General features: G+C 39.4%; 2 protein-coding genes and 1 long non-coding RNA gene across 3 annotated transcripts; 1 reads left to right on the top strand and 2 right to left on the bottom strand.

The window, feature by feature from the left end:
• Positions 1-489: 489 nt before the first annotated feature.
• On the bottom strand, positions 490-3,480 carry LOC116618698. The gene is made up of 3 exons (XR_004296301.2): positions 3,370-3,480; positions 3,187-3,245; positions 490-2,617 (listed from the first exon to the last, which is right to left on the bottom strand). It is a non-coding gene; the product is annotated as an uncharacterized LOC116618698 (long non-coding RNA).
• Positions 724-6,457, top strand: LOC116618696 (filamin-A). Its single transcript, XM_032382710.2, has 3 exons — positions 724-903; positions 3,381-3,516; positions 5,084-6,457. Exons 2-3 carry the CDS (start codon positions 3,493-3,495, stop codon positions 5,510-5,512), a joined length of 453 nt encoding a protein of 150 aa, XP_032238601.1. The 5' UTR covers positions 724-903; positions 3,381-3,492; the 3' UTR covers positions 5,513-6,457.
• Positions 6,458-6,899: 442 nt separating this feature from the next.
• On the bottom strand, positions 6,900-22,767 carry LOC5513239 (paired amphipathic helix protein Sin3a). Its single transcript, XM_032382705.2, has 32 exons — positions 22,674-22,767; positions 20,392-20,607; positions 19,792-19,843; positions 19,604-19,669; positions 19,121-19,227; positions 18,630-18,831; positions 17,796-17,900; positions 17,140-17,193; positions 16,972-17,058; positions 16,685-16,720; positions 16,567-16,599; positions 16,359-16,475; positions 15,897-15,981; positions 15,732-15,814; positions 15,344-15,430; positions 15,145-15,263; positions 14,810-14,931; positions 14,281-14,495; positions 14,033-14,190; positions 13,886-13,966; positions 13,337-13,520; positions 12,872-12,937; positions 12,355-12,491; positions 12,071-12,161; positions 11,940-12,002; positions 11,141-11,431; positions 10,555-10,737; positions 10,210-10,293; positions 10,046-10,140; positions 9,763-9,882; positions 9,132-9,291; positions 6,900-8,683 (listed from the first exon to the last, which is right to left on the bottom strand). Exons 2-32 carry the CDS (start codon positions 20,565-20,567, stop codon positions 8,444-8,446), a joined length of 3,699 nt encoding a protein of 1,232 aa, XP_032238596.1. The 5' UTR covers positions 20,568-20,607; positions 22,674-22,767; the 3' UTR covers positions 6,900-8,443.
• Between the last annotated feature and the right edge of the window lie 5 nt (positions 22,768-22,772).

The raw sequence follows: 22,772 nt of genomic DNA, 5'->3' as shown, positions 1-22,772 counted from the left end.
AATCTTTTTATAATAATTATCTTTATTATTACTGCTATATGTTAAAAAGTACCCTATTAAAAACATTTTAAATACAAGATTGATTGCCTAATGTAATAAGGCGAGGGGAGGGGTATATCGGAAATTTGGTCCGCAGAAATGGAGAAACGAACCACCCCGCTCAACATCCTGGCTACGGGCCTTACGGGAAATCCCTGTCTACGCTAAGTTAGTTATCAGACAACGCCCAGAGATCACTCGCATCATTTACCTCCCCGGAAGAAAAGCGAACGATCTCCTCAGCATCTGATAAATCAGACTGGCACTATGTTAGCCGAGACAAACCTGTCTGCACACTTAATTCTAATTCTACTAGTGAAAACCTATCTATCTAATATACTAGCTTATTATACTGTTATGGGGATTAGACATATTAGACAGATGTAAAAATAAACTAGATCCAAGCCAGGTGCAGCAGCTTTTGTAACCTCAATTACCATAGGAGGTCTATTTGCAGAAATAATTGTTTATTTAATAAAAAGAAAGTACTAAATGCATCGTCATTTACTTGTGGTCTTTCACGATATTTCTTTCTTTATTGAGATGTGGTATAACTAAATAGCAATGACAGGTTACCTCCATCAGTGGCTTTCAGAGGGCAGGGCAATCATTTATACTTATTTTCCTCTTGACAAAAACCCTGTTTTGAAAGTAAAACTGGCTTATTGTTTTGTTTGCTTTGATTAATACCCGCTTTGCCTGCAACAAAAATTAGCATTAACGCTGTTTCAAGGCTAGAAAATTATATTTTGGTTATTGCTTGCGGGAGTTTGTCATTTACAAGAACACTAAGATGTCCTACCCCTAAGGCCAACATTTTCACGTTATTTACAAGCATCTGTCCTCGCCATTTTGACATCCTACGTAAGTATACCATGTTTGGGAAAGCATATATTTCCATCGGCTGATTTGGATAAGCTATTGTCTTACGCTGTATTTTCTATTTAATTTGGTCAACAAATATTATATTTTTCGTGGTTATTTTGAGATTTCTATCAATATTTGATTCCAATATTGTTTGAAAACAATCACCAAGGTATGGCCGACAAGGGATCTTTAACGTCGATGTTTAACTCATACACTTTCTTAATTCAAGGTTATTCTAGTACTTTCCTAAGGGTCTTTAATTTTACAATGAAAGACTGAGCTTTGTAAAAAAAAAATACCAAAACTCGAACCCAAGGTAAATCTACAGTAGTTGGATTGTTATTGGGGTCTCGAGTTATCGGAACATTACAAATGTTAAAACCCAAACCTAGTTAGGTAGTGGTCTGGTACAGAATTATTTCAATTGTAAAAACCCCAAGGTAGTGGTCTGGTACGAAATTCTTAGAATTGTGAAAACCCCAAGGTAGTGGTCTGGTACGAAATTCTTAGAATTGTGAAAAACCAAAGGTAGTGGTCTGGTACAGAATTGTGATTACCCGAAGTAGGCAATGGTCTGCTGCTGAATTCTTGAAAATGCAATTACCCTAGGTAGGTAGTGGTCTGGTGATGAATTCTTGGAAATGTAATTACCCCAGGTTGGTAGTGGTCAGGTGCTGAATTCTTGGAAATGTAATTACCCCAAGTAGGTAGTGGTCTGGTGCGAAGTTCTTGGAAATGTAATTACCCCAGGTTGGTAGTGGTCTGGTGATGAATTCTTGAAAATGTAATTACCTCAGGTAGGTAGTGGTCTGGTGATGAATTCTTGGAAATGTAATAACCCCAAGTAGGTAGTGGCCTGGTGCTAAATTCTTGGAAATGTAATTACCCCAGGTTGGTAGTGGTCTGGTAATGAATTCTTGGAAATGTAATTACCCCAGGTTGGTAGTGGTCTGGTGATGAATTCTTGGAAATGTAATTACCCCAGGCTGGTAGTGGTCTGGTGATGAATTCTTGGAAATGTAATTACCCCCAGGTAGGTAGTGGTCTGGTGATGAATTCTTGGAAATGTAGTTACCCCAGGTAGGTAGTGGTCTGGTGATGAATTCTTGGAAATGTAATTACCCCAGGTTGGTAGTGGTCTGGTGATGAATTCTTGGAAATGTAATTACCCCAGGTTGGTAGTGGTCTGGTGATGAATTCTTGGAAATGTAATTACCCCAGGTTGGTAGTGGTCTGGTGATGAATTCTTGGAAATGTAATAACCCCAGGTTGGTAGTGGTCTGGTGATGAATTCTTGGAAATGTAATTACCCCAGGTTGGTAGTGGTCTGGTGATGAATTCTTGAAAATGTAATAACCCCAGGTTGGTAGTGGTCTGGCGATGAATTCTTGGAAATGTAATTACCCCAGGCTGGTAGTGGTCTGGTGATGAATTCTTGGAAATGTAATAACCCCAGGTTGGTAGTGGTCTGGTGATGAATTCTTGGAAATGTAATAACCCCAGGTTGGTAGTGGTCTGGTGATGAATTCTTGGAAATGTAATAACCCCAGGCTGGTAGTGGTCTGGTGATGAATTCTTACTACCCCAAGTAGTTAGTGGACGTAGTCACAGTATTAACTGGGGGGGGGGAGGGAGGGGTACGGTATGATAGCCTTATGGGGCAGCTGCATCTTCCCTTCCACCTTCCGCCGCGCTAGCTGGATAAATGGATCTAAAATAGAGAACCCTTATCATCATTTGCAGAACGAGAGAGAGAGCGGAATGAAACTGTAGGGAGATTCTGTCCCCTGTATTACTATGTGGATCAATATCAACAATATTATATCCTTACTTCCGACATGATGGAGACTTAAGCTGAGGATTTAAGCACTAATGAATAAATATAAAGGACACATAAATAGTACTGACCATTCTTAAGCGATGTGACCACACATTACCTAAATAATGTAAAGAAAGCACCCCTTATTCTGTCAATGCATCGAGAGCGCAGCTAAATCAGCCTTTTTAAAAGTCCTCCATATTCAATATTTAGACAGAATAACATGACAGGCAAATTCGACACTAAACATCTTGTAATTGACAACTTCCTTTTTTGTCGTCCTTAAAATCACGTTAAGCGTCTTTATACCCGTATAAGTTCGTCTACCCCAGGTGTTTCGAGACAAATTAACATACGTTCTAACCAATAACATGATTTTCACACGACCCGAACCACAAGATAATGCACTAAAGCTATTGTCCGATTGAAAACAAAACGCGCCTTGGAAATTCTTTACTCACCTAAGGTCTTAAGAGAGTGATCTTTAATCGCTATTTTCGTATTCAAGCTGCGAAGAACTCTGCAAACAAATGTAATTTCTGTGAGGATGTCGCGACGCTATAGGCCTAATTAGTGTGTTATACCAATGCTTTTATGATGTGCATCGGAAGAAAGGACGCATTAATTTGTACGTTTGCTTTTACATTACACGCAGGTTTCGGGAAGGAGGGAGTTTCTGATTCGAGTCGACACCCGACCGAGAGAGACGCTAGATCCCAACTCTGACACCAATCGATGTGAGGACATCAAACTCTGTTAAAACAGAAATGGCTTGCAAGTTTATGAACATTGTAAGTACAGTTATCGACTCGCAGTGCTAATATTTCAGCTTTTCAATGGAAAACAAAGAGATATTTGCCTTCATTTTGGTCACAGCTTCGTGCCTGAAGGCATTTTTACTCTAGCGCAGACAACACACACACAGACAGAATAAACCTACCAAAATTAACCATGGAATGGAATTAACCATGGAATACGAGAGATATGATTGTACTACTTTTGCTAGTTCTTTAATACATACCTTAAGGTTGCTGGTTATCTCTACAATGCTCAAAACAAAATATTACCTTTTTGAATAATTTACCCTTGTGGTCACACGTATTCTATTCTTTTTGCATAAGCTTTATCACTTATTTATTCATACTTCAGCTGAACATTTCATTCAAAACAACTCTATCTTTTTTGTTCGAAAGAGTATTTTTTAGGAAGACAAGGAAGTAAAAAAAAATACAGTATCACGATGGTCATATGCTGTTGTTGTAAGAAACTGGTTTCAACTAGCCTTTTTGGTCCATCAAGGAAAATATTTTTTTTTGCCTTTAGCATATAACATATGTCAAAAACATAAACGCACTATTTTTTCGTAGAAAACTATTCTCACAAAACACTTAACCGCATTAAAAGCAGGTTCAATTCAGGAGGAAATGATACCAGATTAAAAGCTTGTCCGCGTCACATTTCACCTACTGGTTCTCATGGATATTAAGAACTTGCGTGAAAGGGGAATTTGTGCATTTCCCATGGCAATCTTTTTTAGTGCTTATTGAGAGCTTTACTAGGTTTTAACCAGCTTATATACTATCAACCAACAAAAATGTTGGATAAAAGCATGTTCATAAACTAACAGGGTATAAAATAGGTATTTTGAGTGATATTCATCCCCAATTGTATGCAGTACATAGATAAACGCTGAACAGTGATTATCGAAATATATATATATATATATCAGGCAGAATTTAATTCAAAGCTATATATTCGTTGAAACACTTTTTACCTTTGCATTAGAAATGCGAGACGTGGACAAGATATTATGACCTGATGACGTAAACACTTTCAAGCTTTGCACCATACAAGCACACGAAATAATGTGTCTGTTACTGCTGTCTTGGGAGATACACACATACTTAGGGGAGGGTCATTATTTTACGTTGGTTAGAGGCCTCAAATTTTGATACAGGGTTCAGGGGAGGGATGTTGAACAGGTATTCTGATTAATTTTCGAGCCTCCTAAAAATCTGAAATTTCAAAATTTTCTGGGGAGAACCACCCCAGACCCCTTACAATTGGACAATGCCTTCTCCTCGCCATTTCATGATTTCCGTTTGGCTGGCGCTGTAAATCATTATCCCTGAAATCGCTGAAAATTATTATTAAGCGTGGCTTCTACTTTAATGAAGGTCATTATCTATCGGGCGGGGGAAGGGGGTACCAGCAAATTGCATAACCGTATGAGCCCGGCTCTTTACGGTGTCGTGCTGTACAAACAAAGAAAGGGGATTGGGCACTTTGAATGAATGGTAATTCGTAAATTCAGTGATGGAAATTAATGTTTCTTTTATCAAATAAATTTTTCCGCAGCAATGTCTTGGTTTACATCACAACTCTCGTAAGAAAACAGAGCCCGCAAACTGCACAGTGAGCGGCGACGGCCTCACAACAGGCGCCGCCAACCAGCCTGTCAAATTCACAGTACGAACAAAAAATCCCGACCTGGTCTACCTTGATGTGGACATCGCCCGAATCATCAAAGAACGCACGAGCGACCCGAAACCCGAGGCGATTCCGATCGAGTTCGAGTGTGTTGAGGAGAATTTGCACCGTGTAACGTATTTTCCTAAAGTTGAAGGCGAATACCAATTGGCGATTAAATGGCGGGGTGTTCATGTCCCAGGGAGCCCGTTCCTCGTGAAGGTGGGTGAGAATGATGCGTCGAGTGTGAGTCACGAGGATGACGTATGGCTGAAGATGGGTCCGGAAGAATTGAAGGACAGACATGGCCGGAAGTAAACTTAAAGCAATACCGCGGTCCCAGGACATCACGGTCGCCGGAACCTAGGGGAGGGTAATTAGCATGGGAGGGGAGGGAGGGGTGGCTAGCCTGGGTCGCAAGCGCAAACAGTAAAGAGGATGAAAAATTTCATCGCGCGCGAGATATGTCTAAGGCCCCTTGCGCTTGCTACGCCGACTATAGATGGCGGCCGGCGACTTTGTCCACGGGGATTGTTTTATGGACGCTACATAAATATATTTTATCGACGCAAGCTAGGAAGTCCGTATTCGTTAGCTTGGCCAATGTGATGCGTGTTTTGGACTGTGAAAAAAGCTGGGTGTTATTAGCTAGTTTTTTCTTTGTTATACTTTTTATGTCGCTTACTTAGAGCTTTTGTGGTGAGACAAGAAATTGAGAACATGATCCCCTCTTCTTTTCTAATCATTTAAACGCTTCAAATCTACGTAATGATACACGGAGAGATTTAGTGCTCTAGAAGCATTTAACAATTCTATATCCTACTACCCTATGGCCCATATTCAGGCCGCTCTCCTGCAACAGAGCAGTCTTGACTTGCATTTAAGGTGGCACGCGTCAATTCAATAGGAATGCTTTCCAAAAAAAATTCCCGCATTTTCAAACCGCTCACATACAATCATTATTTACCGGATTTCTCTATTCTTCCAAATTCTTATGAAAGAAACCGATTGCGGAATAATTGGGATTAATCGAAAATTGTAAAAAGGCGACGAGGCGAGGGCTGCCGTTACAGATGGAGAGAGTAATCCAAGAAAGAACTTGAGATTCAAATGTTGTGAATGTTACATTCATCGATCGGACAGGACTGTTCAGACAGTAAGTCGCCAAGAGGACTTTAAATAGCGGAAAGAAATCCCTTCAATGCTCACGTCAGCAATGTAAATACATAAGCCCAATTGAATAAATTCCTCTTGAAAATGTGATTTTGAAACTCTCACGCCCACTTATTCGTCGGCCCAAGTTCTTGCGAGTCAGTACATCCTCCACCTTTTGAGTTCCACATGACCTAGGTGTCTTCTCATCATCAACACGTTCGCGCTACCCAGTCCCCTGGCTATACACGTGAGGAAAGAGACTCCCTCACTTCGTCGCTCGGGCTGTAAAAAAGCTCCTCTTCCCACAACTCTTTGCGACGCGCGCGAAAAACGGCAAACTTTGACGTTTGCCCGGAGCTCGGTTCCCCGCGCGAGAGATTTATCTGTCCAGTTCTGTCTCAAGTACAAATGATATTTACAGACGCTATCACAAGGTTGGATGTTTCGTGTGCGTGCTGTTGACGTTCAGTTATGGTGTGTGCTTGGAGATAAGGTCGCTCTTAGAGCCAAGTGCTTAACATAACATCTGCGACACCATTGACACACTACCAAGTGGGCTAAGTTATTTAATACTATAGAAATCGCCACTAGTACACAGTATCAACACAAGACGAATTGACAGGCAAGGTTTGTACAGCGGTTGACACTGACAGACAATCAGGTAGGGGCGTAACGGGCACGGTATGGGGAAGCCACGGAAAACCTCGGGGTATAAAAATCGCGTTTCTAGGACAAGAGTACGATGTGTTGAGGAGGTACGAAAGCTTTGTCCCTACAAATACAACACCTATGAACTGTCTTTCTCTATCCTTCTTGTGTCCACTTGATTACTTGATAAGACAAGTCTGATAAAAAAGTTTCCATGCGAGCAAAGACCCGTTTCTCTGGGTAGGCATTTGCGGAAAAAACCCTGTAAAATGAACCTCCTCTACAATGAAATAAAGAAAAATAATAATACACAGTTGGATTTTCAGTGGCTTTCCCAATTATGCGTTGTTGTGCCATTAACAGCTTGTCAGTTATAGTCTGGCCGTTAAAAGACATTCGCTTTTCCTTAGTAATACATTAACAGTACGTTAAATGCATCGTACTGTAGGTATATAGGTTTCCCCATCGCTAGAAATAGTGTCCATTTAAAGAGCCGCAAGAAGGCTCGCGATGCTCTGTACATGATCAGAAAAATTCTGAAACTCACGTTAGCTATATTAGTGGTTGACTAAACCCTAAAAACTGGGTTATGTACTTTTTTCATATACAAACGGGTCAATGACTGTTTTGATATTACACAAATACCTCGGTACAGTGGGGGAAGAGTTTGGTTAACAATGAATGGCTTGCGCCCACGAAAGAGATAGGATTCTATAAAATAAGGTAAGATCAGTTTCCATGAAAATTCAGGTCAAGTCCATGAAGCACAAGATTGCATATACAAATAAGGCTTGTAATTTCAATGAACCGACCAGGGGTAGATTCCATGAAGGCATGGCTAGCACATTTTTTTTAAATGGACGTTCACAATAGTCCAGTTTCGAAATTCGAATTCGAAAATGACCGCTAGACAGATTGAGGGCGCATTTTTAGTGTTAGCCTTGGCCTGAAGTTAATTATTCACAAATTCCAACGAGAAACTATAGATCCTGAAAATCATACAATGATTGTACGAGTGAATACTTCGTTTTCGTTTTTTTATGAATAATTTTCTTCACGCCGAGGCTCACACTGTAAAATGCGCCTTCAATTAATCTGTCTAGCGGTCATTTTCGAATTCGAAACTGGACTATTCCAAGAAAATCGAGTGGATCACGTATACCGATAAGGCAAGTAGTTTCAATGAACTAATTCCACAAAGAAATAGTCACCACTGTACTTTTAAGAATCTCGGAATTCGATTAACTCTGCTATCTAGACGGCTTTAGCTACGGGACGCAAACCAGTTCGTGTCTTGTTAAGGTTTATGTACAAAAGGGCTTCTGGCTCTGAGCCGCCAGATCCTGGCCTGTACACGAGATGGATTCCCTTCACTCATTATACCAGCGTATAATGCGTGTTCCTTATAATTATACAAAATGTACACTGGTGGTTACGATGCGTATGTTACGATGTGGGCGGGGAGGCTGGCGGGGGCAGGTCCAACTTGACGACATATTTGTGGCACTGGATCAGCGAGTTGGGCAGCGTTTTTCGCGTCGTGCTGCACGCTCGTAGGCCGTCAACGTTGCCAAGCAGCCAATCCTCGCATTTATTATTCATGTCTCGGGTGACGTTGGCGGAGAGCCACTCGTCCAGCCACTTCTGGAAGCGGTTGTGAAGTCGAGGCATCACGCGGGGATGGCACTGAAACGAAGGATTCAAATCAGACTTTGTTAATCACTTTTTACAATCAATATCAAAATAGCGTTCTCCGCAGTTGTGACATGGACTACAATGAGAGGGGAGGATGAGCGCCTCGGGGGCAGTTCGCGCGGCACGGGGGCAGATTACGCAACGTAACTTGACCAGGTTTTCTCGTCAAACACGGAGAGCGTCACAAACAAGGCACATTTCAGCCAAATTAGAGAGAATTTCGTGGTTTATTATCAAACTCTGTTCCTACCGCCATTGACCAATTTGTGGTTTTCCACATTTGATATGCATGGTGCGTCCATATTTTGTACAAATAGATAGTTTTTTTTTTTCTTCAGAAAATACGGTGACATGGTAAGTTCCATTGTACAAACTGTGCTTTTGGTGCCATTTTGTAAAACTTGATTTAAACTAGACGCAATATCATTCCTCCAATCACCTCTTTGGCTCTAGTGAGAGCTCGTCGTCGGTACATGTAGTCGCCGCTACCGTGTACGAACTTCATCTTGTAAGAATTGAGGCTCAACTTGCACTCAATCGAGTTCTCTACTTCCATGTCCTCGACCTCGTCGTTCTCCTCATTCTCGCCTTCTTTGTCACTACGACAAACAGGGAAATATCAGGTGCTTTGCCGCAGCCAAGAAAATCAACACAAGAAATTCTGTGCACATATCCTGCTTGCAGGCAGTAAATGATTGCATCACGGAAAACTCGCCCTATTGGCTAACCAGCGGCCATGTCGCAGTTAGGGCAGCCATACGCGGTCCCTCACAGGCAAGCCTCGCTCACCCGCAGGACGCTCATATCCCTAATTGCAGCATGGCGGCTAGATGCCTTTAAATCAGTATAGTCCGGGCTTAACTAGATTTGTGGGAGGGCTGTTTAAAATGCAAAAGACACCGAAGTACACTCAAATAACCATATATTAGCAAGCATAATTTGAGAACGGCCCAGGAATGCCCCTGGTGGCCGAGAGAGCCGAGGGAAATTCCGCATCTATCTACTGAGGACAAGCAGTGTGTTACAATTGCACCCTACAATTGTCTGTCTGGTTTCTTTGTTTCATGTACCTGTTATTCACTTCACTCTCCGCTTCATCTGTGGAAGATCCATTGTCGTTGGTAGATTCTGTTGGTGCTGAACTACTGTTATTGGGGCGCCCCTGCTTTGAGCGACGACGATGCACAGTTCTGATTAAACAGAAGGTACATATTCATGCCCGACTCTGAAACGAGGAATCTGGAGGTGTTCTTCACTACTCGTAGTTAAATTTGCAGTGAATCATTGAACTTCATTTCGGCTCATTTTGCTAGCAAACTGACCAATACATTCTTTCAGGCCAACATCACTTACCGTGGTAAAAATAAAGGCTTCTTTTGCAATCTTTCCTTGACTTCAGCCGAAACCTCCTCACTTCCCACAAACCTCTGGACGTAGTCATTCCATTTCTACAAATCACAAGCACTCGTTAGCTCACAAAACAAAAGATTCCCTTATCACGACCCGACACTACTCGCCTCCACTTCAACAGGATCCTCGGAGTGTGTGTCATCAGTATCAAGAAGTTCCAAGCTGACGCGGCAGATGTTCATGTCCTTGTGCTGAAAGATAGTGAGACAAATAGTTGAGTGATAAGGTAACAGCCCAGCATTTACAATCGTTGGCTTATACTAGGATTCAGACTTATCCAAGTAAAACGAAAACTTACTGTAAACTACAAACCAGATCACAGGGAAATCAAACTCAGTTATATACTAATGTATATAAAGCACCTATTCCTCTGGTATTTGCAAAGTCAGTAGGTAAAATTTCTGTACGAGTGTAGTAGGAGCACGGTTAAGTTTGTGGTTTACAATACTTACAATGACACATTTGTAGCAGCTATCATCAGTAAGGATGAGCTCCGCCTTCTTCTGGTATGCCTGCTCTGCTGCCGCCCGTAGGTGTTGGGTGGAAGAGCTGCCCCCGGTCGCACTGTTTGCTTGTTCCTGCTGGTACAGCTCGGTTATCTGGATACCTGTTTCATCCGTCACGATGGTGTGCAGCTACAAGAGAAGTTTGAGTTCTTATTCAAGTGAGGACTTGAACCTCCGTTTTGCTTGGTCTAGTTAAGCATACTGATAAGCCAAATAATGTTTTGCATATGCATCATAGTATCAACATCCCATATCTTGTTATTGAATTAATAAGTTTGTATCATTGAGCTTTGAATTGTTTATCATGCCATTGTTGTGGTCCCCTGAATATTGTCACTGTAATGATATGCATCATAAATCAATGTAAAGATATTTGTTACAGTCAAACGTATTGTATAGCAATGACTCAAATCTATTGTGTGATATAATGTCAAATTTAATGCAGAAAATTGATTAGAAGAGCTATGATTGAAGCAAAAGAGCTATGATTAAGGTAAAAGAGCTGATTGAGGGAAATGGGTAGCTGTTTTACCTGTCTGACAATATTCTGCACTAGTTTATCCATTGTGAACGCAATGTAAGCATGCACACCAAACATCTCACGACAAGTGTCCTCAAAGTTGGTGGAGTCCATATTGCCGTCCAGTAAGTTCCTGACCATGTCCAGGAAGGCTGGGTAGTACTCCTCCAGGTCTATTTCACTGGGCGCCTTTAACCTTAGCGCAATTGCGGTGGCTTCCTTTCTTTGCTGTTTGTCAGAGGCTTCTGCTTCCGCTATTGCTACTGATCGTTGGTACATCTTCTGTAGCCGCTCACATAATATCTTTAGACAGAAATCAAAGGGTGAAATGGGTTAATATGATGGTTTGTTGTTATCAATGTAAAAATGTTAAAAACAATCTGTATGGGGCATAGAATTCAAGATTACTTTTATTTTTTCAATATATATTTCCAGCTGATCCGAATATCTCTTAGAGAAAGTGGCCTTTAAAAGAAGTTTTAGGTAGACTTTTTATCTTACTACATAGGCTGAAGAACTTATTTCAACTTACTTTTTAATTTTACCTTCCATTCCTGAACTGGCCTAGACTTATATGGCTTCCAACCAAGCCATCTCATGGCAATGCATTTACCAATCAGAGGGCAGAAAACATGTTCCGTCAAAACTCAAAACTTTATTAAAAGTGGTGAGAAGTGGGTTTGAGCATTTTGGTAAACATTGGCAAGAGCTCTCAGAATATTTGAAATCACAGTAAATAATCCACTAAATCCCCAAACAAGAAACCTAGTGCAAACACTTTGAGTAAGTACTAAAAGAGACACTTTCCTACCTGATGGAGCCTCAGGAAGATGTACCAGTTATGGTTGATGAAGAATAAGTTGTAAGCATCATCCTAAAAACAAGACCAAGCCTTAGTACAGAATATCTATGACATCTCTTTGCCTGATCTAAAACACTTACAGCCTCTGCCTCAGCTACTCCATTTGGCATTTCAGGTTTGCTGATTCCATTCATTTCTTTCACAGAATCTTCATCATCACTTAGTTCACCTCTGTTATAATAACAAAAATACTTTAACATGCCTGTAAAGCTCAAAAGCTCACTTGGTGCTATTTCTTTTTAAAAAGCTCACATAAGATTAAAGCAAACAATGATGTTTAACTCTTCCACCAAATTACTTTTTCTTCACATGTAAAATGTCTTTCCTCTGGTAAAATTTCTGGCTACATTCATGTGTTACTCACCTAGGAGCAAAAAATAGGTCTGGGACGAAGCAGTGAAGGAGCAACTTGATTTTGGCTTTGTCTTCCTTGTGGATACTTGTTTGCCTTTTCATGTGGTGAACAATCAGACCTGCTGCATCATCTAAAATTGACTTGTCCTGTTTTAGAAAAAAAAAAACTGGAATTAGCCTCTTGGCCAAGCATATTTTTTTCCTTTTCTCGCTAAAGTAGGCAGCAACTCAATGCAAAAGAAATTGTTTAATTTACAGTGCAACCAGTAAAACTGAACACCTAAAATATGTAAGGAATGTTTATTGTCTTCTGATGAATTAGACGCGAGAATTTAGACACTGAGACTTGTTGATACATGTTTCTAGTTGACTGTTTGAATATCTTGTGAGTGATTGGTCGGAACCAACATTCCACACATATTTCAGGTGTTCACGGTTTTCTTGGTCGTGCGATAAAGGGTTGCCTTGACTTTGTGGACCCCCATAATGAAGGGTGTCTAGTGTTGTCTAGTATGCACATTTCTAACCTGATAAGTGAAAACAATGTGGGGGCCACCAGCATCAGCATTGCCCTCTGCAGCCTGCTCTTGCCTCTGCGATTACAAGTGAGTCAAAGAGTGTTAGTCTGGCCACCCTGCTACACTAAACACGACAAGGGAAGCAAGCTATCTATTTTATTCAGCTTATCTAAGCAAGAATTTATTATAATCAAAAGCTTCTATAGAATGAGGGTTGTCCGTAAGAAATATATACAGGCTCACTGGGAAATCAAGCAAAATGAATATGGCATGAGAGAAGAACATATTGTCCAACAGCCACAAGTTTACCAGCCATTATTTCTTTACCAGCAGGGAAAATTTGCTAACAGCCAGGGCCTAGGACTGTAGAGTTTGTTAGGAAGGTGAAATAAATGTTAGCGAAAACAAGAGTCAGAAGTGGAAAAAGGGAACTATTCAATGAATTCTATCAAAGATTCAAGTGAATAATTGTACCTCGTCAAATATGCTTTCAATCTCATTCATAAGACTCTTGGAGCGCATGGCTTTCAAGTCATTCTGTTTGAATGTAATGCCCTGGTGGTCAAGGGATTTCAAGTAGTATTTCTCATTTTGATCTCTCCAGATCTTGTTGAACTGCCTTTGGGATTCCCGCCATTCCTCTTCCTTGGCCTTTAATCTAATAAAAACAACAATAAAGTCATGAATATGTTGACAAGAAATTGTAAAGGGAATAATATCTCTGTATCTGCAAGTACCTCTAATCTAATAAAAAAGAACAACAAAGTCATGCATAAGTTGACAAAAAATTGTAAAGGGAATAATATCTTTGTGTTCTGTAACTAGTTAATTATTCATAATATTAGCAGCCATATTCAAATGATTTATTTTAAATTTCATAATTTTTGGCTCAAAGTAGGGCATTTTTTAAGTAATCTGCACAAGAAAATCTGCACAAATGCACTGACTGAAAGTTCATAAAATGTGCTGCAGGACTTTTGCAAGGTAGTGTAAATGCATATAGCCTTTAGGGCCAGCACTTGCCTTTTTAAGACAAGGGGGACAGCCACTGCAGGTGTCTTTTTGATACCATCAATGATATCTGGAGCTTTGTCACCATAAATTCTGCAGAAGTCAAAATTGTTTAATACCCAACAGGTAACTCAACAACAGAAATTCAGAATAACAAACCTTTGAATCGCTTTTTTGTGTACAATTTCAGAGGTTCCTCCAAGACAGCTGTCTAATCGGAATTTCTGCTGTTCCTCTGATGACATTCTTTGCAGTTTCTTCTGCACAGCCTCAAGAACACGTATTGTTGACAGATTGGATTCGAGGACAACATCAAGCTGAGAAAGATAAAATCAGTGTTTAAAACAATAATAAAAAAGGATTGACAGATGGACGGACAGAAAGATGGAGGACGAACCTGAACTCACCTCAAATCGCTCATCTTCACACCTGAAGATGTACTCTTCATACTGAGTTTTCCGTGTGCCTGGGAATGGCGTGTCCTCTGACCATGAGGGAAATGAGACCCAAGTGTCATTTAATACTTCCTTGCACATGTCCGACCTCCCAGAACACTTAGGCTGGGTGTAACTCTTGGGCAGGGCCCTGTAGCTTGTGCCATAGCGCTTACATGATGCATAATCTGATGATAATACAGGTGTGTAACAGATTTATTTTAAGGGAAAATCCAATAAAAAGACAGTAAATATAAGGTATAAGGAGGTCTATTTTTTGCCAATACAGTACAGTGCATTCCTTTGAAATGCACAGGCAACAGAGAATTAAAGCAGAGATGGTAAAGAGAAAGAAAGAATTCACATTCACACTGATTTTCACACTTATATCTCCACTTCTCTCCTTTCTTGTCCACTCCGATTTCCTAATGACCTACATTTCTTGTGTAAAATGTACTCAGTTTTGATGATTGAATCATTTCAGCACAAAAGTTAATCTTACCAATCTCCAGATGTGCCAGTTCACCAGAAGTTCTTTCCTTAAATCCTGACATGGACTCCATAGGGGAAGAATCTTTATAACCCAGGAACTCCTTGAACCAGGTGAGAAGGTCAGGAAATTTCCTGCAATTATATAAACATACCCTAAGTATTATGGACATGTTTATATGGGTACATTAGGTCTGGAAATTTTCTGCAAGAACATACTCATACCCTAAAAAATGTTTACATGGAGACAAACTGTGTTTGCAGTTGATGTTAAAGCTTCTAGGAATTTTAGCCATCAAGTAGAAAGAAAGCTTAAGGGAATGTACAACAGGGTGAAGTATTTCATACCCTAAAAAGTTTGAGGCCAGCTGGACAAGCTCTGATCTGGAAATGACCTCTTGATTGAAAAGCACTAGACATCTAAGGAAGTTGTCATAGACCTCAGGGCTTTTCAGTGCTTTACGGACCTGCAAATAGGGAAAGGGATGTCAGAAAAACATAGTAACAACAACAGTTGCATTGCTCCTTCGAGCTGGAAAAGTCTTACCTTGTCAAAGAATGCATATTCTGTGAAGGTTCCAAGTTTCCCAGCTTCAGCCATTGACACTTCTTTCATGATATTGCGAGATTTTTTCTAGAAATTAAATAGTTGGGATCAACATAAAGACAGAGGGTGTACAGCGGCTACTTCGTTAGCTTCACTTTTCATATCATGTGACATCATTAGAAGAAAATGCTTCAATGGTTTACTATAATTTAAAACAATATTGGAATTCTGCAGCAGAAAAAGCCATTACTTTGCTTGCTTATTTTTCAAACAAAGAAAAAAAAAAACAGACAGAGGACTTTGCTTGTATGGAAAGCGCAATGGTCGACTAACACAGTCCCTGATAAATTTTTTTTTCTATGGAGGAAACACATTTCACTAAGCTCACTTTTGTTGGGCCAAGATGTGGTGGAGAAGACGAAGCATTATTGGAATTCCTTCTCATCTGGGCAGCACGCTTGGAGTTCATTCCTGAGTTAAGAGCAGATTGGTTGAAAAACAATATGCAACATTAATTAAACTTATGACTTGCATTTATCAACAAGCTCTTTACCTTGTTTCTTGTGTGGCTGACTGTACTCATTCCTACCAGATCCAGTCACATGAGACATACGGCTGGCAGATGCAGCAATAAGACCCTGAATTCAAACAGAGTTCATTGGGTTAATGGTGCTCTGTTGGGAGTGACGTAAGTTGTGTGCACCTAGGACTATAAGGTTTTTCTAGCCTAAAAACACCATCATTTTACACTACTGCATTATAGTAGGTCAAACAAAGCATCTATTTCCTTTTCCTTTTCGCTGAGTAACTGAGATGACTTCAATTAAATATTGTTGACAGACTTTATCAGACTTCAACTGATGGGTTTCTAGCATATGAACTGTTGTATTTTCAAATATATATAAAAAAGAGGAGTGGTTGATTGACATTCCTCAAGTAGAGACCAATAATGTCAACTGAAATCAAGCACAGCCAGGATCTGGTGCTACCAGACATGAACAATATGGCTACATACCTGAGTTCTCACAGCTTGGACTGCAGAGTTACCTCCATTGGCATCAGGGAGGAACTGGCTAAATTCCTTCAACAAGTCTTCCTGATTCTGGAAAAGCTTGGCAACTTGTTTGTACACCTATCAGACAGGGTAAAAGCAATGATTAAATACTATATATCGAAAGTATGTTCCTATTCTTAGGGTATATGGTTTTATGTTTTTAACCAACCTCATTTGCAAGTTTTGCTTCTCGTAGGTAAATCTATAAGAAAAGCACAGGGTTATGTGGTCAAAGACTGTGTATTGTTTCCAGAGTAATCAGATTGTATTTTGAGATAAATGCTAACCTCTTGTTCAGAGAGTGGAGTTCCCTGCATAGCAGCCTACAATAAAAACGCAAAGTGTATAGAACTTAGTAAACATCTGAATTTTTTAACCTTCAATTTGTTGCTATTCCAGTTATTGTTGTACATGTTCTTACTATGGTGCGAAAAAAACATTTGGGCATTGCTGTTTGTTCTATAGTATTCCCAAAGAGATGGATGTTGGTTTTTTAGCAGTCTAGATTAAGTTAATTCAACTGCAACATTGACAAAAGATAACAACAGGAAGGAATAAAGTTGTCATCATGTACCTCTTTAATATTTTTCTGTTCTTTTTGGTAGGTGTGAAGGATCTCAAGAAATGCTTTGTAGATTTCAGGCTGTCCTTGGAATCGATTCTAAAATAGGAATGACAAAATCTGAGTGAAGCAAACAAAAACCTTTACACAGGGAGCAATAAAAAGAGATTAGAAACACACCTTGATTTTGTTAACATAATTGATAGCATGGTTGAACTCCACCGGCTGCTGGTTCTAAAATCAAAAGATAAAGAAATAAATGATAAGGCTAGAATAACAAAAATACACTCTTGTTCTACAACAAAGACCTCTATGCTTTACTTATTGTTTTTCCCAATCTAAACACATAAACCAGGGTTCAAAAAATATATATTTTAAATCTGCTGCATTTTGCTGGCTTTGTGGATTTTGGTGGGAAAAAAAGGTTGCATGCAAGGGGAATACAGAAGAAAGAGCCGGCAAAGACCAGGAAACAGCTTATTGAACCCTGTAAACAATACATCTAAATATGTACATTTTTATCACTATCTTAATAATTGCAAATAACTCTCTAGTCGCTCACCCACTACCCAACCCCACTCACAAATCCTTCTGAATACCAACCCTTTCAACCATGTACCTTGGTCCAATGACCCACTCTTGACCATTATCAAAGGACATCAAAGGAGGAGGGGGTGCGCAGTCATAGGTATCATATGGAAAAAGCATAGTATTTGAAGATTCCCACTTTTTAGCCGCCAAGGGGGAGTGTGTGCACCCTGTGCAACCCCCTGTGTAAATGAATAAACTGGCCGATTTGTGGAAACTCCCTTTTGTTAAACAAAACTATTTTATACCTGGCTTGGCTGATTCGAGTTATTGGAGTGTGTCTGTTGCTGTTGTTGTTGTTGCTGCTGTTTCTGTGAAGAAGGGAATGGAGGGGGCTGATTGCCTGGCAGTGGCTAAAAAAGGTCAGCAAAAAATAAAGGATAAGTTGAGCATTTAGAACTGGAACAATTAGTTTATTTAAGGATGCACTCTATATCATTGATATATTTATAATATATATGTAAATAAATATTCTAAATGTATATTTCAGAAGCCACAAGGAACCCTTTTTTTCAAGGCATCCAATTCCTTTTCATTTTGTCATGGTTCGCACTTTAGTCTAACAGGCCACAACATGTCACATTAAACAAATCAAACATTCAAAATTGTTGTATCACGATGGCAAAATTGTTTAACCCATTTGCTCCCATACCGCCCAGAAACGCCAGCGGAAAAACATATTATCATATATCATATGTCATATTATCCTATACCGTGCGAGAAAAAACTCTCTAGCTCCCCTCCTCGGCGAGTAAAGCTTTTGAAAATTCAGCTGTGGTGTGACAAAGAATTGACCAATCAAATGAGCATTTTTGCGGATCAACCGAACAATAGAACAATGCCTTGTAGTGAAATGACTTGCACTAGTTGTGTTATCCTGCTTGTTCAACAAACCATCATAAGTAGTCAATTTGCCGACACATTCATATTATTTAGGTACACACTGTATGTGAACTGCTTGGTTACAATGGTGAACATGTGCAGGGTTGCAAAATACGAAATGATGCAATGGATATTGGCATTACAATAAAATGAGTTGGACAGTAATGTCTGGACACTGTCTACTATGTCTGTCCCCTTACCGAAGTCTGAGGAGGGTGGTTGAGGGAGGTACATATCTGGGTGTGGTGTCCAGTCGGTGCAGTCACCGACACGCTACCAGGGTCATGAGCATGCACCTCTATCTTGTATCCAGGAGGTAGGAAGGTGTTGAAGCCTACAATAAGCTCAGGGTGACCCTTGAAAAGGGATGAAACCCTACTGATTACTCCTGGAGTGTCAATACTGAAATAAATACACAAACAAACAAGATGAATATTGGTGTATGTGAAAATACATGGTTTGAAATAAACATTTTTTCCAGAAATTTTATAAGAAAAATTACAGTTTACCAAGAGAATCGGGGGTCAGAGGTGCATGACAATGCTGTTTTGTTTTGGTTTTGAACATAAATACATTGAGAATACAATTGGGCTATTTTGGCTGTCAGATTTCCCTAGCTTACGAGATTGTCTAGGAGACTTGAACACCTTTAGAAAATGAAATTGAAAGCTACTTGTCTAGAGATTATTACCTTTGAGACTTAAACTCCTTCATAATATCCAAAAAGTGGTTGTAAACTTGTGGCTGGTTGCCAAACTGCAACTTGACTTGGTCAAGATACGACAGAGCATCTTCAACCTGCACATAGACAAATAAGGTGGGTCTGGATAATTATACTAACTTAAAAGAACTACACACAAAACTTGTACTGGGCGTATTATACTGACATCCATATAATCACATTTCATTTGCATTGCTGTTAAACACCATAGAACTGATAAATAAACAGCATTAGTACGGAGCTATGATTAGTCATTATACATAAAATCCCTTATATCTGAGGTAATTTTTAATGAATTATAAAAAGGGGCTTAGAAATCAGTCACAAGATGTGAGAATCCCTTATATGAGAGTTCCATCAAGGTAAATTCTGCTGTAACAAATCAATGAAATGCAAGTTTACCTGACCTTATCAGCACTACCTTATCAACAACATTGTTGCTACATAGCTTACCTTAAGCCTTTGAAACTGCTGTTGTTGCCCTTGCGCTTGAGCCTGGGATTGAGCATGTGATTGTGCCTGCAGAAAAAAAAAAGCTTAACCATACTTGACTGTGCACAACTATGTTTTAGTTCCCCATGAACCTGACTGTTGACGGCACAATTAATATGATAAACAATGAGCATAGTGTGTTTCTATACCTGGTTATGGCCTGGTCCTTGGACATGGGGCTGTGGCTGTTGAGTTTGTACCCTAATAGAAGAATAATGTCTTGGTGACAATAAAATACACTGATTGTGGCTCATTTCATTCTTTTTGCAAAATATGAAATTTAATGAAACAATTTTTATGCTAGAAAAAAAAATTGACACTTCTACCTAGGATATGAAAAAAAATAAATAAATGCACTAATTTAATTTTATAAAAAATAAGCTTGTAAGACTTTTTGTGTGCAAAGATCTATGGTCACATCTAGCAGTATTGAACAAGGCCACAGCTCTACAGTATAACAAGTGATCACAAATCAAACTTGAATTTTCAGTGTGTATGTTAAGAATAAAAGCTAAATTTGTAGTTCCCACAGAAAAGAATTCAAAATCTATTTTTCATCTATCACATTCTATTATAGTTAACTTCCTTGTTGTTTACTTTCAAATGATAAATGTCACAACAGTTAAAACATAAAAGTCATTGAATGGTTTAGATGGTTGATTGACCATGCGCCTTTTCCAGACAAGACAGGGATCTTGAATAATTAGAAGTCACAAAACTTGTGATTTAGCTATAATGGTTAAACTTACTGGTAACCCTGAGTTGCTGCCATTTGAGCACCAGCAAACTGTGTAAGGTTAGCTAGGCCATCCTGGAGAGTGTCGTAGCCAGCAATGTTGACTGGGGCAGGAGCTAGCACAGGGTGCTGGTAGCCGTGGCGACTGTATACTCCTGGCTCATGGTCCTCTGGTCTGCCCCTCTTCATTGCTTGCAGAGGCGCAACATGGAGATGCTAAGGGCCACACCTGGAGAGTAACAAGAATAACAAATTACAACTGTACTAAAGGACAGGTGTTAAAAGACTAGTTTATTACATCAATATTGAATTTTTTCTTTGGAAACAGATTTCACTAGCAATGTAACATACCAGCGGTGACTAATCAGACCATCAAAAATCAGAGATAGTGTCTAACAAAACTAGCTATAGAAAAGTGGTACGTCTTCTAGACAAAGGTCTATACAATGAGTGGTATTTTGATGAAATGAAAAGCATAGTTAATATAATGAAGTCTGTCATGTAATATTTTTTCTCTGATAAAATCGAAGCAAGGTTCCCAGACATAAGCCTAGATTACCCTTTTATTTAGTGGTATCTGTCATCACTGCCTAGCCAAAAAGATTTATATAGAGTCCATGATCAAAGACAATGAGAAAATCTTCATTAGAGAATCATTTTTCACCAGAGAAGCAAGCCGTTGTTAAAAGCTTCTAAAATAAAAACAGCGAAATAATCAGTTTCTTGTAAAAGAAACCACCAAATCTATACTGACTAGTGTTGAAATTGTAACTGATATAAACAAGGAGAAAAGGTTATTCAAGCTTCTCTCTACATAGACACTGATTTCAAAAGAATAGCTGTTAGAATCATAACCAAACCAAATTTGTTGAGCAAAAGTGTAACATTTCGATCTTGTAATTCATGAAAGATAAGGTAAACAATTTTCAACCGAAGTCCGAAATGATTTGAGACAGACTATGTCAGCACAGCAAACTTGTCTACTATCTAGGCATATAATAAATCACATAGGATGGGTTTCAGGACTCCCTAAAGCCAAAATTATCTAAGTTTAAATGCTAGTCGACTGCGAGAACAACTTGGCAGATTTCATGCTATGTGGTAACGAAATAATATGTATTTTAAGGGTTTACATATTCGAAAAGAGATTCTTCTCGAGGCTGCGTTATTTACGTGTGTTTAAAGGGGCTAGTAATACAGCCTTTTATATAAAGAATTACTGCTAAAAGTCACAACTGAACATTTATGAATTTGTTTTTAGTGGAGGCGTTTTCCCAGACATTATAAAAGATCGAAGCAAAGACAAGGGGATTCAAACCGAAAACGACGTGGCAGAAGTTTATATACATCCTAAAGATAAAATGGATTGACTAGATACATATTGGAAATTATGAGAACATAAATATGCTTCAGTGAAAAAAGTAATATGGCTGAGCCAACGCGTGGGAGTGACAAACACAAAAGCAGAAATAACAAACGCTATTTGAAAATTCGTATCCACAAATACACGGCAAACGCATCCGCTTTCGTCCTACGATCGATCGAACTCAACGAAAACATTCTAAACGCAATCGCAAAACAAGCTAAACCAAACTAGGAGCTGTTCAATTATGTCAATCTCCTTTAATTGATATTTTCCACGGAATACAGATGGGATTAAGGAAGACTAGGACTTTGGAGATGAAAGGTGCATGAGACAGTGTGTGTTTACTTCGACTACAGGAAATGGATCGGAGATTCAAACATTGTAGCTGTAGTAATGCACAGACTGGATATGTTTTAGACGACTTTCAGACATGAGACTAAAAAACACTAACTAAGGAAAATTATCACAAGAATACTACCAGCTAAGCGAGCTAGAATTTGGAGAAGAAATCTAGTTTTCCGAGCGCCAGAAAATGGCTTAGAGCATTCTTCTTCGTCCATGTAATAAGTTTTCGACGCAGTGACATACGAGCAGAGCTGGTAAACACCGGTCGCTTTTCCGTGTTATTTTGGATATAAAACCTCTATATTTTCACATCTTCATTGTCATGACATTCTAGATACAGCGAGGAGAAAAAATTAAGCGACAGGCGCACACAGGAGGAAGATTTTACGAAAAACATCGAAAGGATGCAAATCTAGAGTTGACTCAGCAACAACAAAGGCGCTCCTAGAAAACTTGCAGCTAATAATGGCTAAAATACAGATTCTATGATAGCGATATATAACTGTGGGACAGCCTGAGATTATTATTTCAAATTTTTAAAGAAGGATGGGGAAAATATTTTAGGATTACTAAAGAAAACTTACTTGTGAACTCTTTTCTTGATATGCTTTCGGTAGCGTTTTCTCAAGCCCGAACCCCGCGTGACGTCATTGATACAATTTCGATGTATTCCACCAATCGTA

This window comes from Nematostella vectensis, chromosome 3, assembly GCF_932526225.1.
Source record: "Nematostella vectensis chromosome 3, jaNemVect1.1, whole genome shotgun sequence".
NCBI lineage: Eukaryota > Metazoa > Cnidaria > Anthozoa > Actiniaria > Edwardsiidae > Nematostella > Nematostella vectensis.
This window is presented reverse-complemented; position numbering and strand designations above follow the sequence as displayed.

Coding starts and splice junctions, on each gene's coding strand:
- LOC116618696 (XM_032382710.2), top strand. CDS start 3,493: ATGGCTTGCAAGTTTATGAACATT. Junction 3,517..5,083: donor CTTGCAAGTTTATGAACATT/GTAAGTACAGTT, acceptor ATTTTTCCGCAG/CAATGTCTTGGTTTACATCA.
- LOC5513239 (XM_032382705.2), bottom strand. CDS start 20,567: ATGAAGAGGGGCAGACCAGAGGACCATGAGCCAGGAGTATACAGTCGC. Junction 19,844..20,391: donor GCAGCAACTCAGGGTTACCA/GTAAGTTTAACC, acceptor TTCTTCTATTAG/GGTACAAACTCAACAGCCAC. Junction 12,162..12,354: donor GACCTATTTTTTGCTCCTAG/GTGAGTAACACA, acceptor TTATTATAACAG/AGGTGAACTAAGTGATGATG.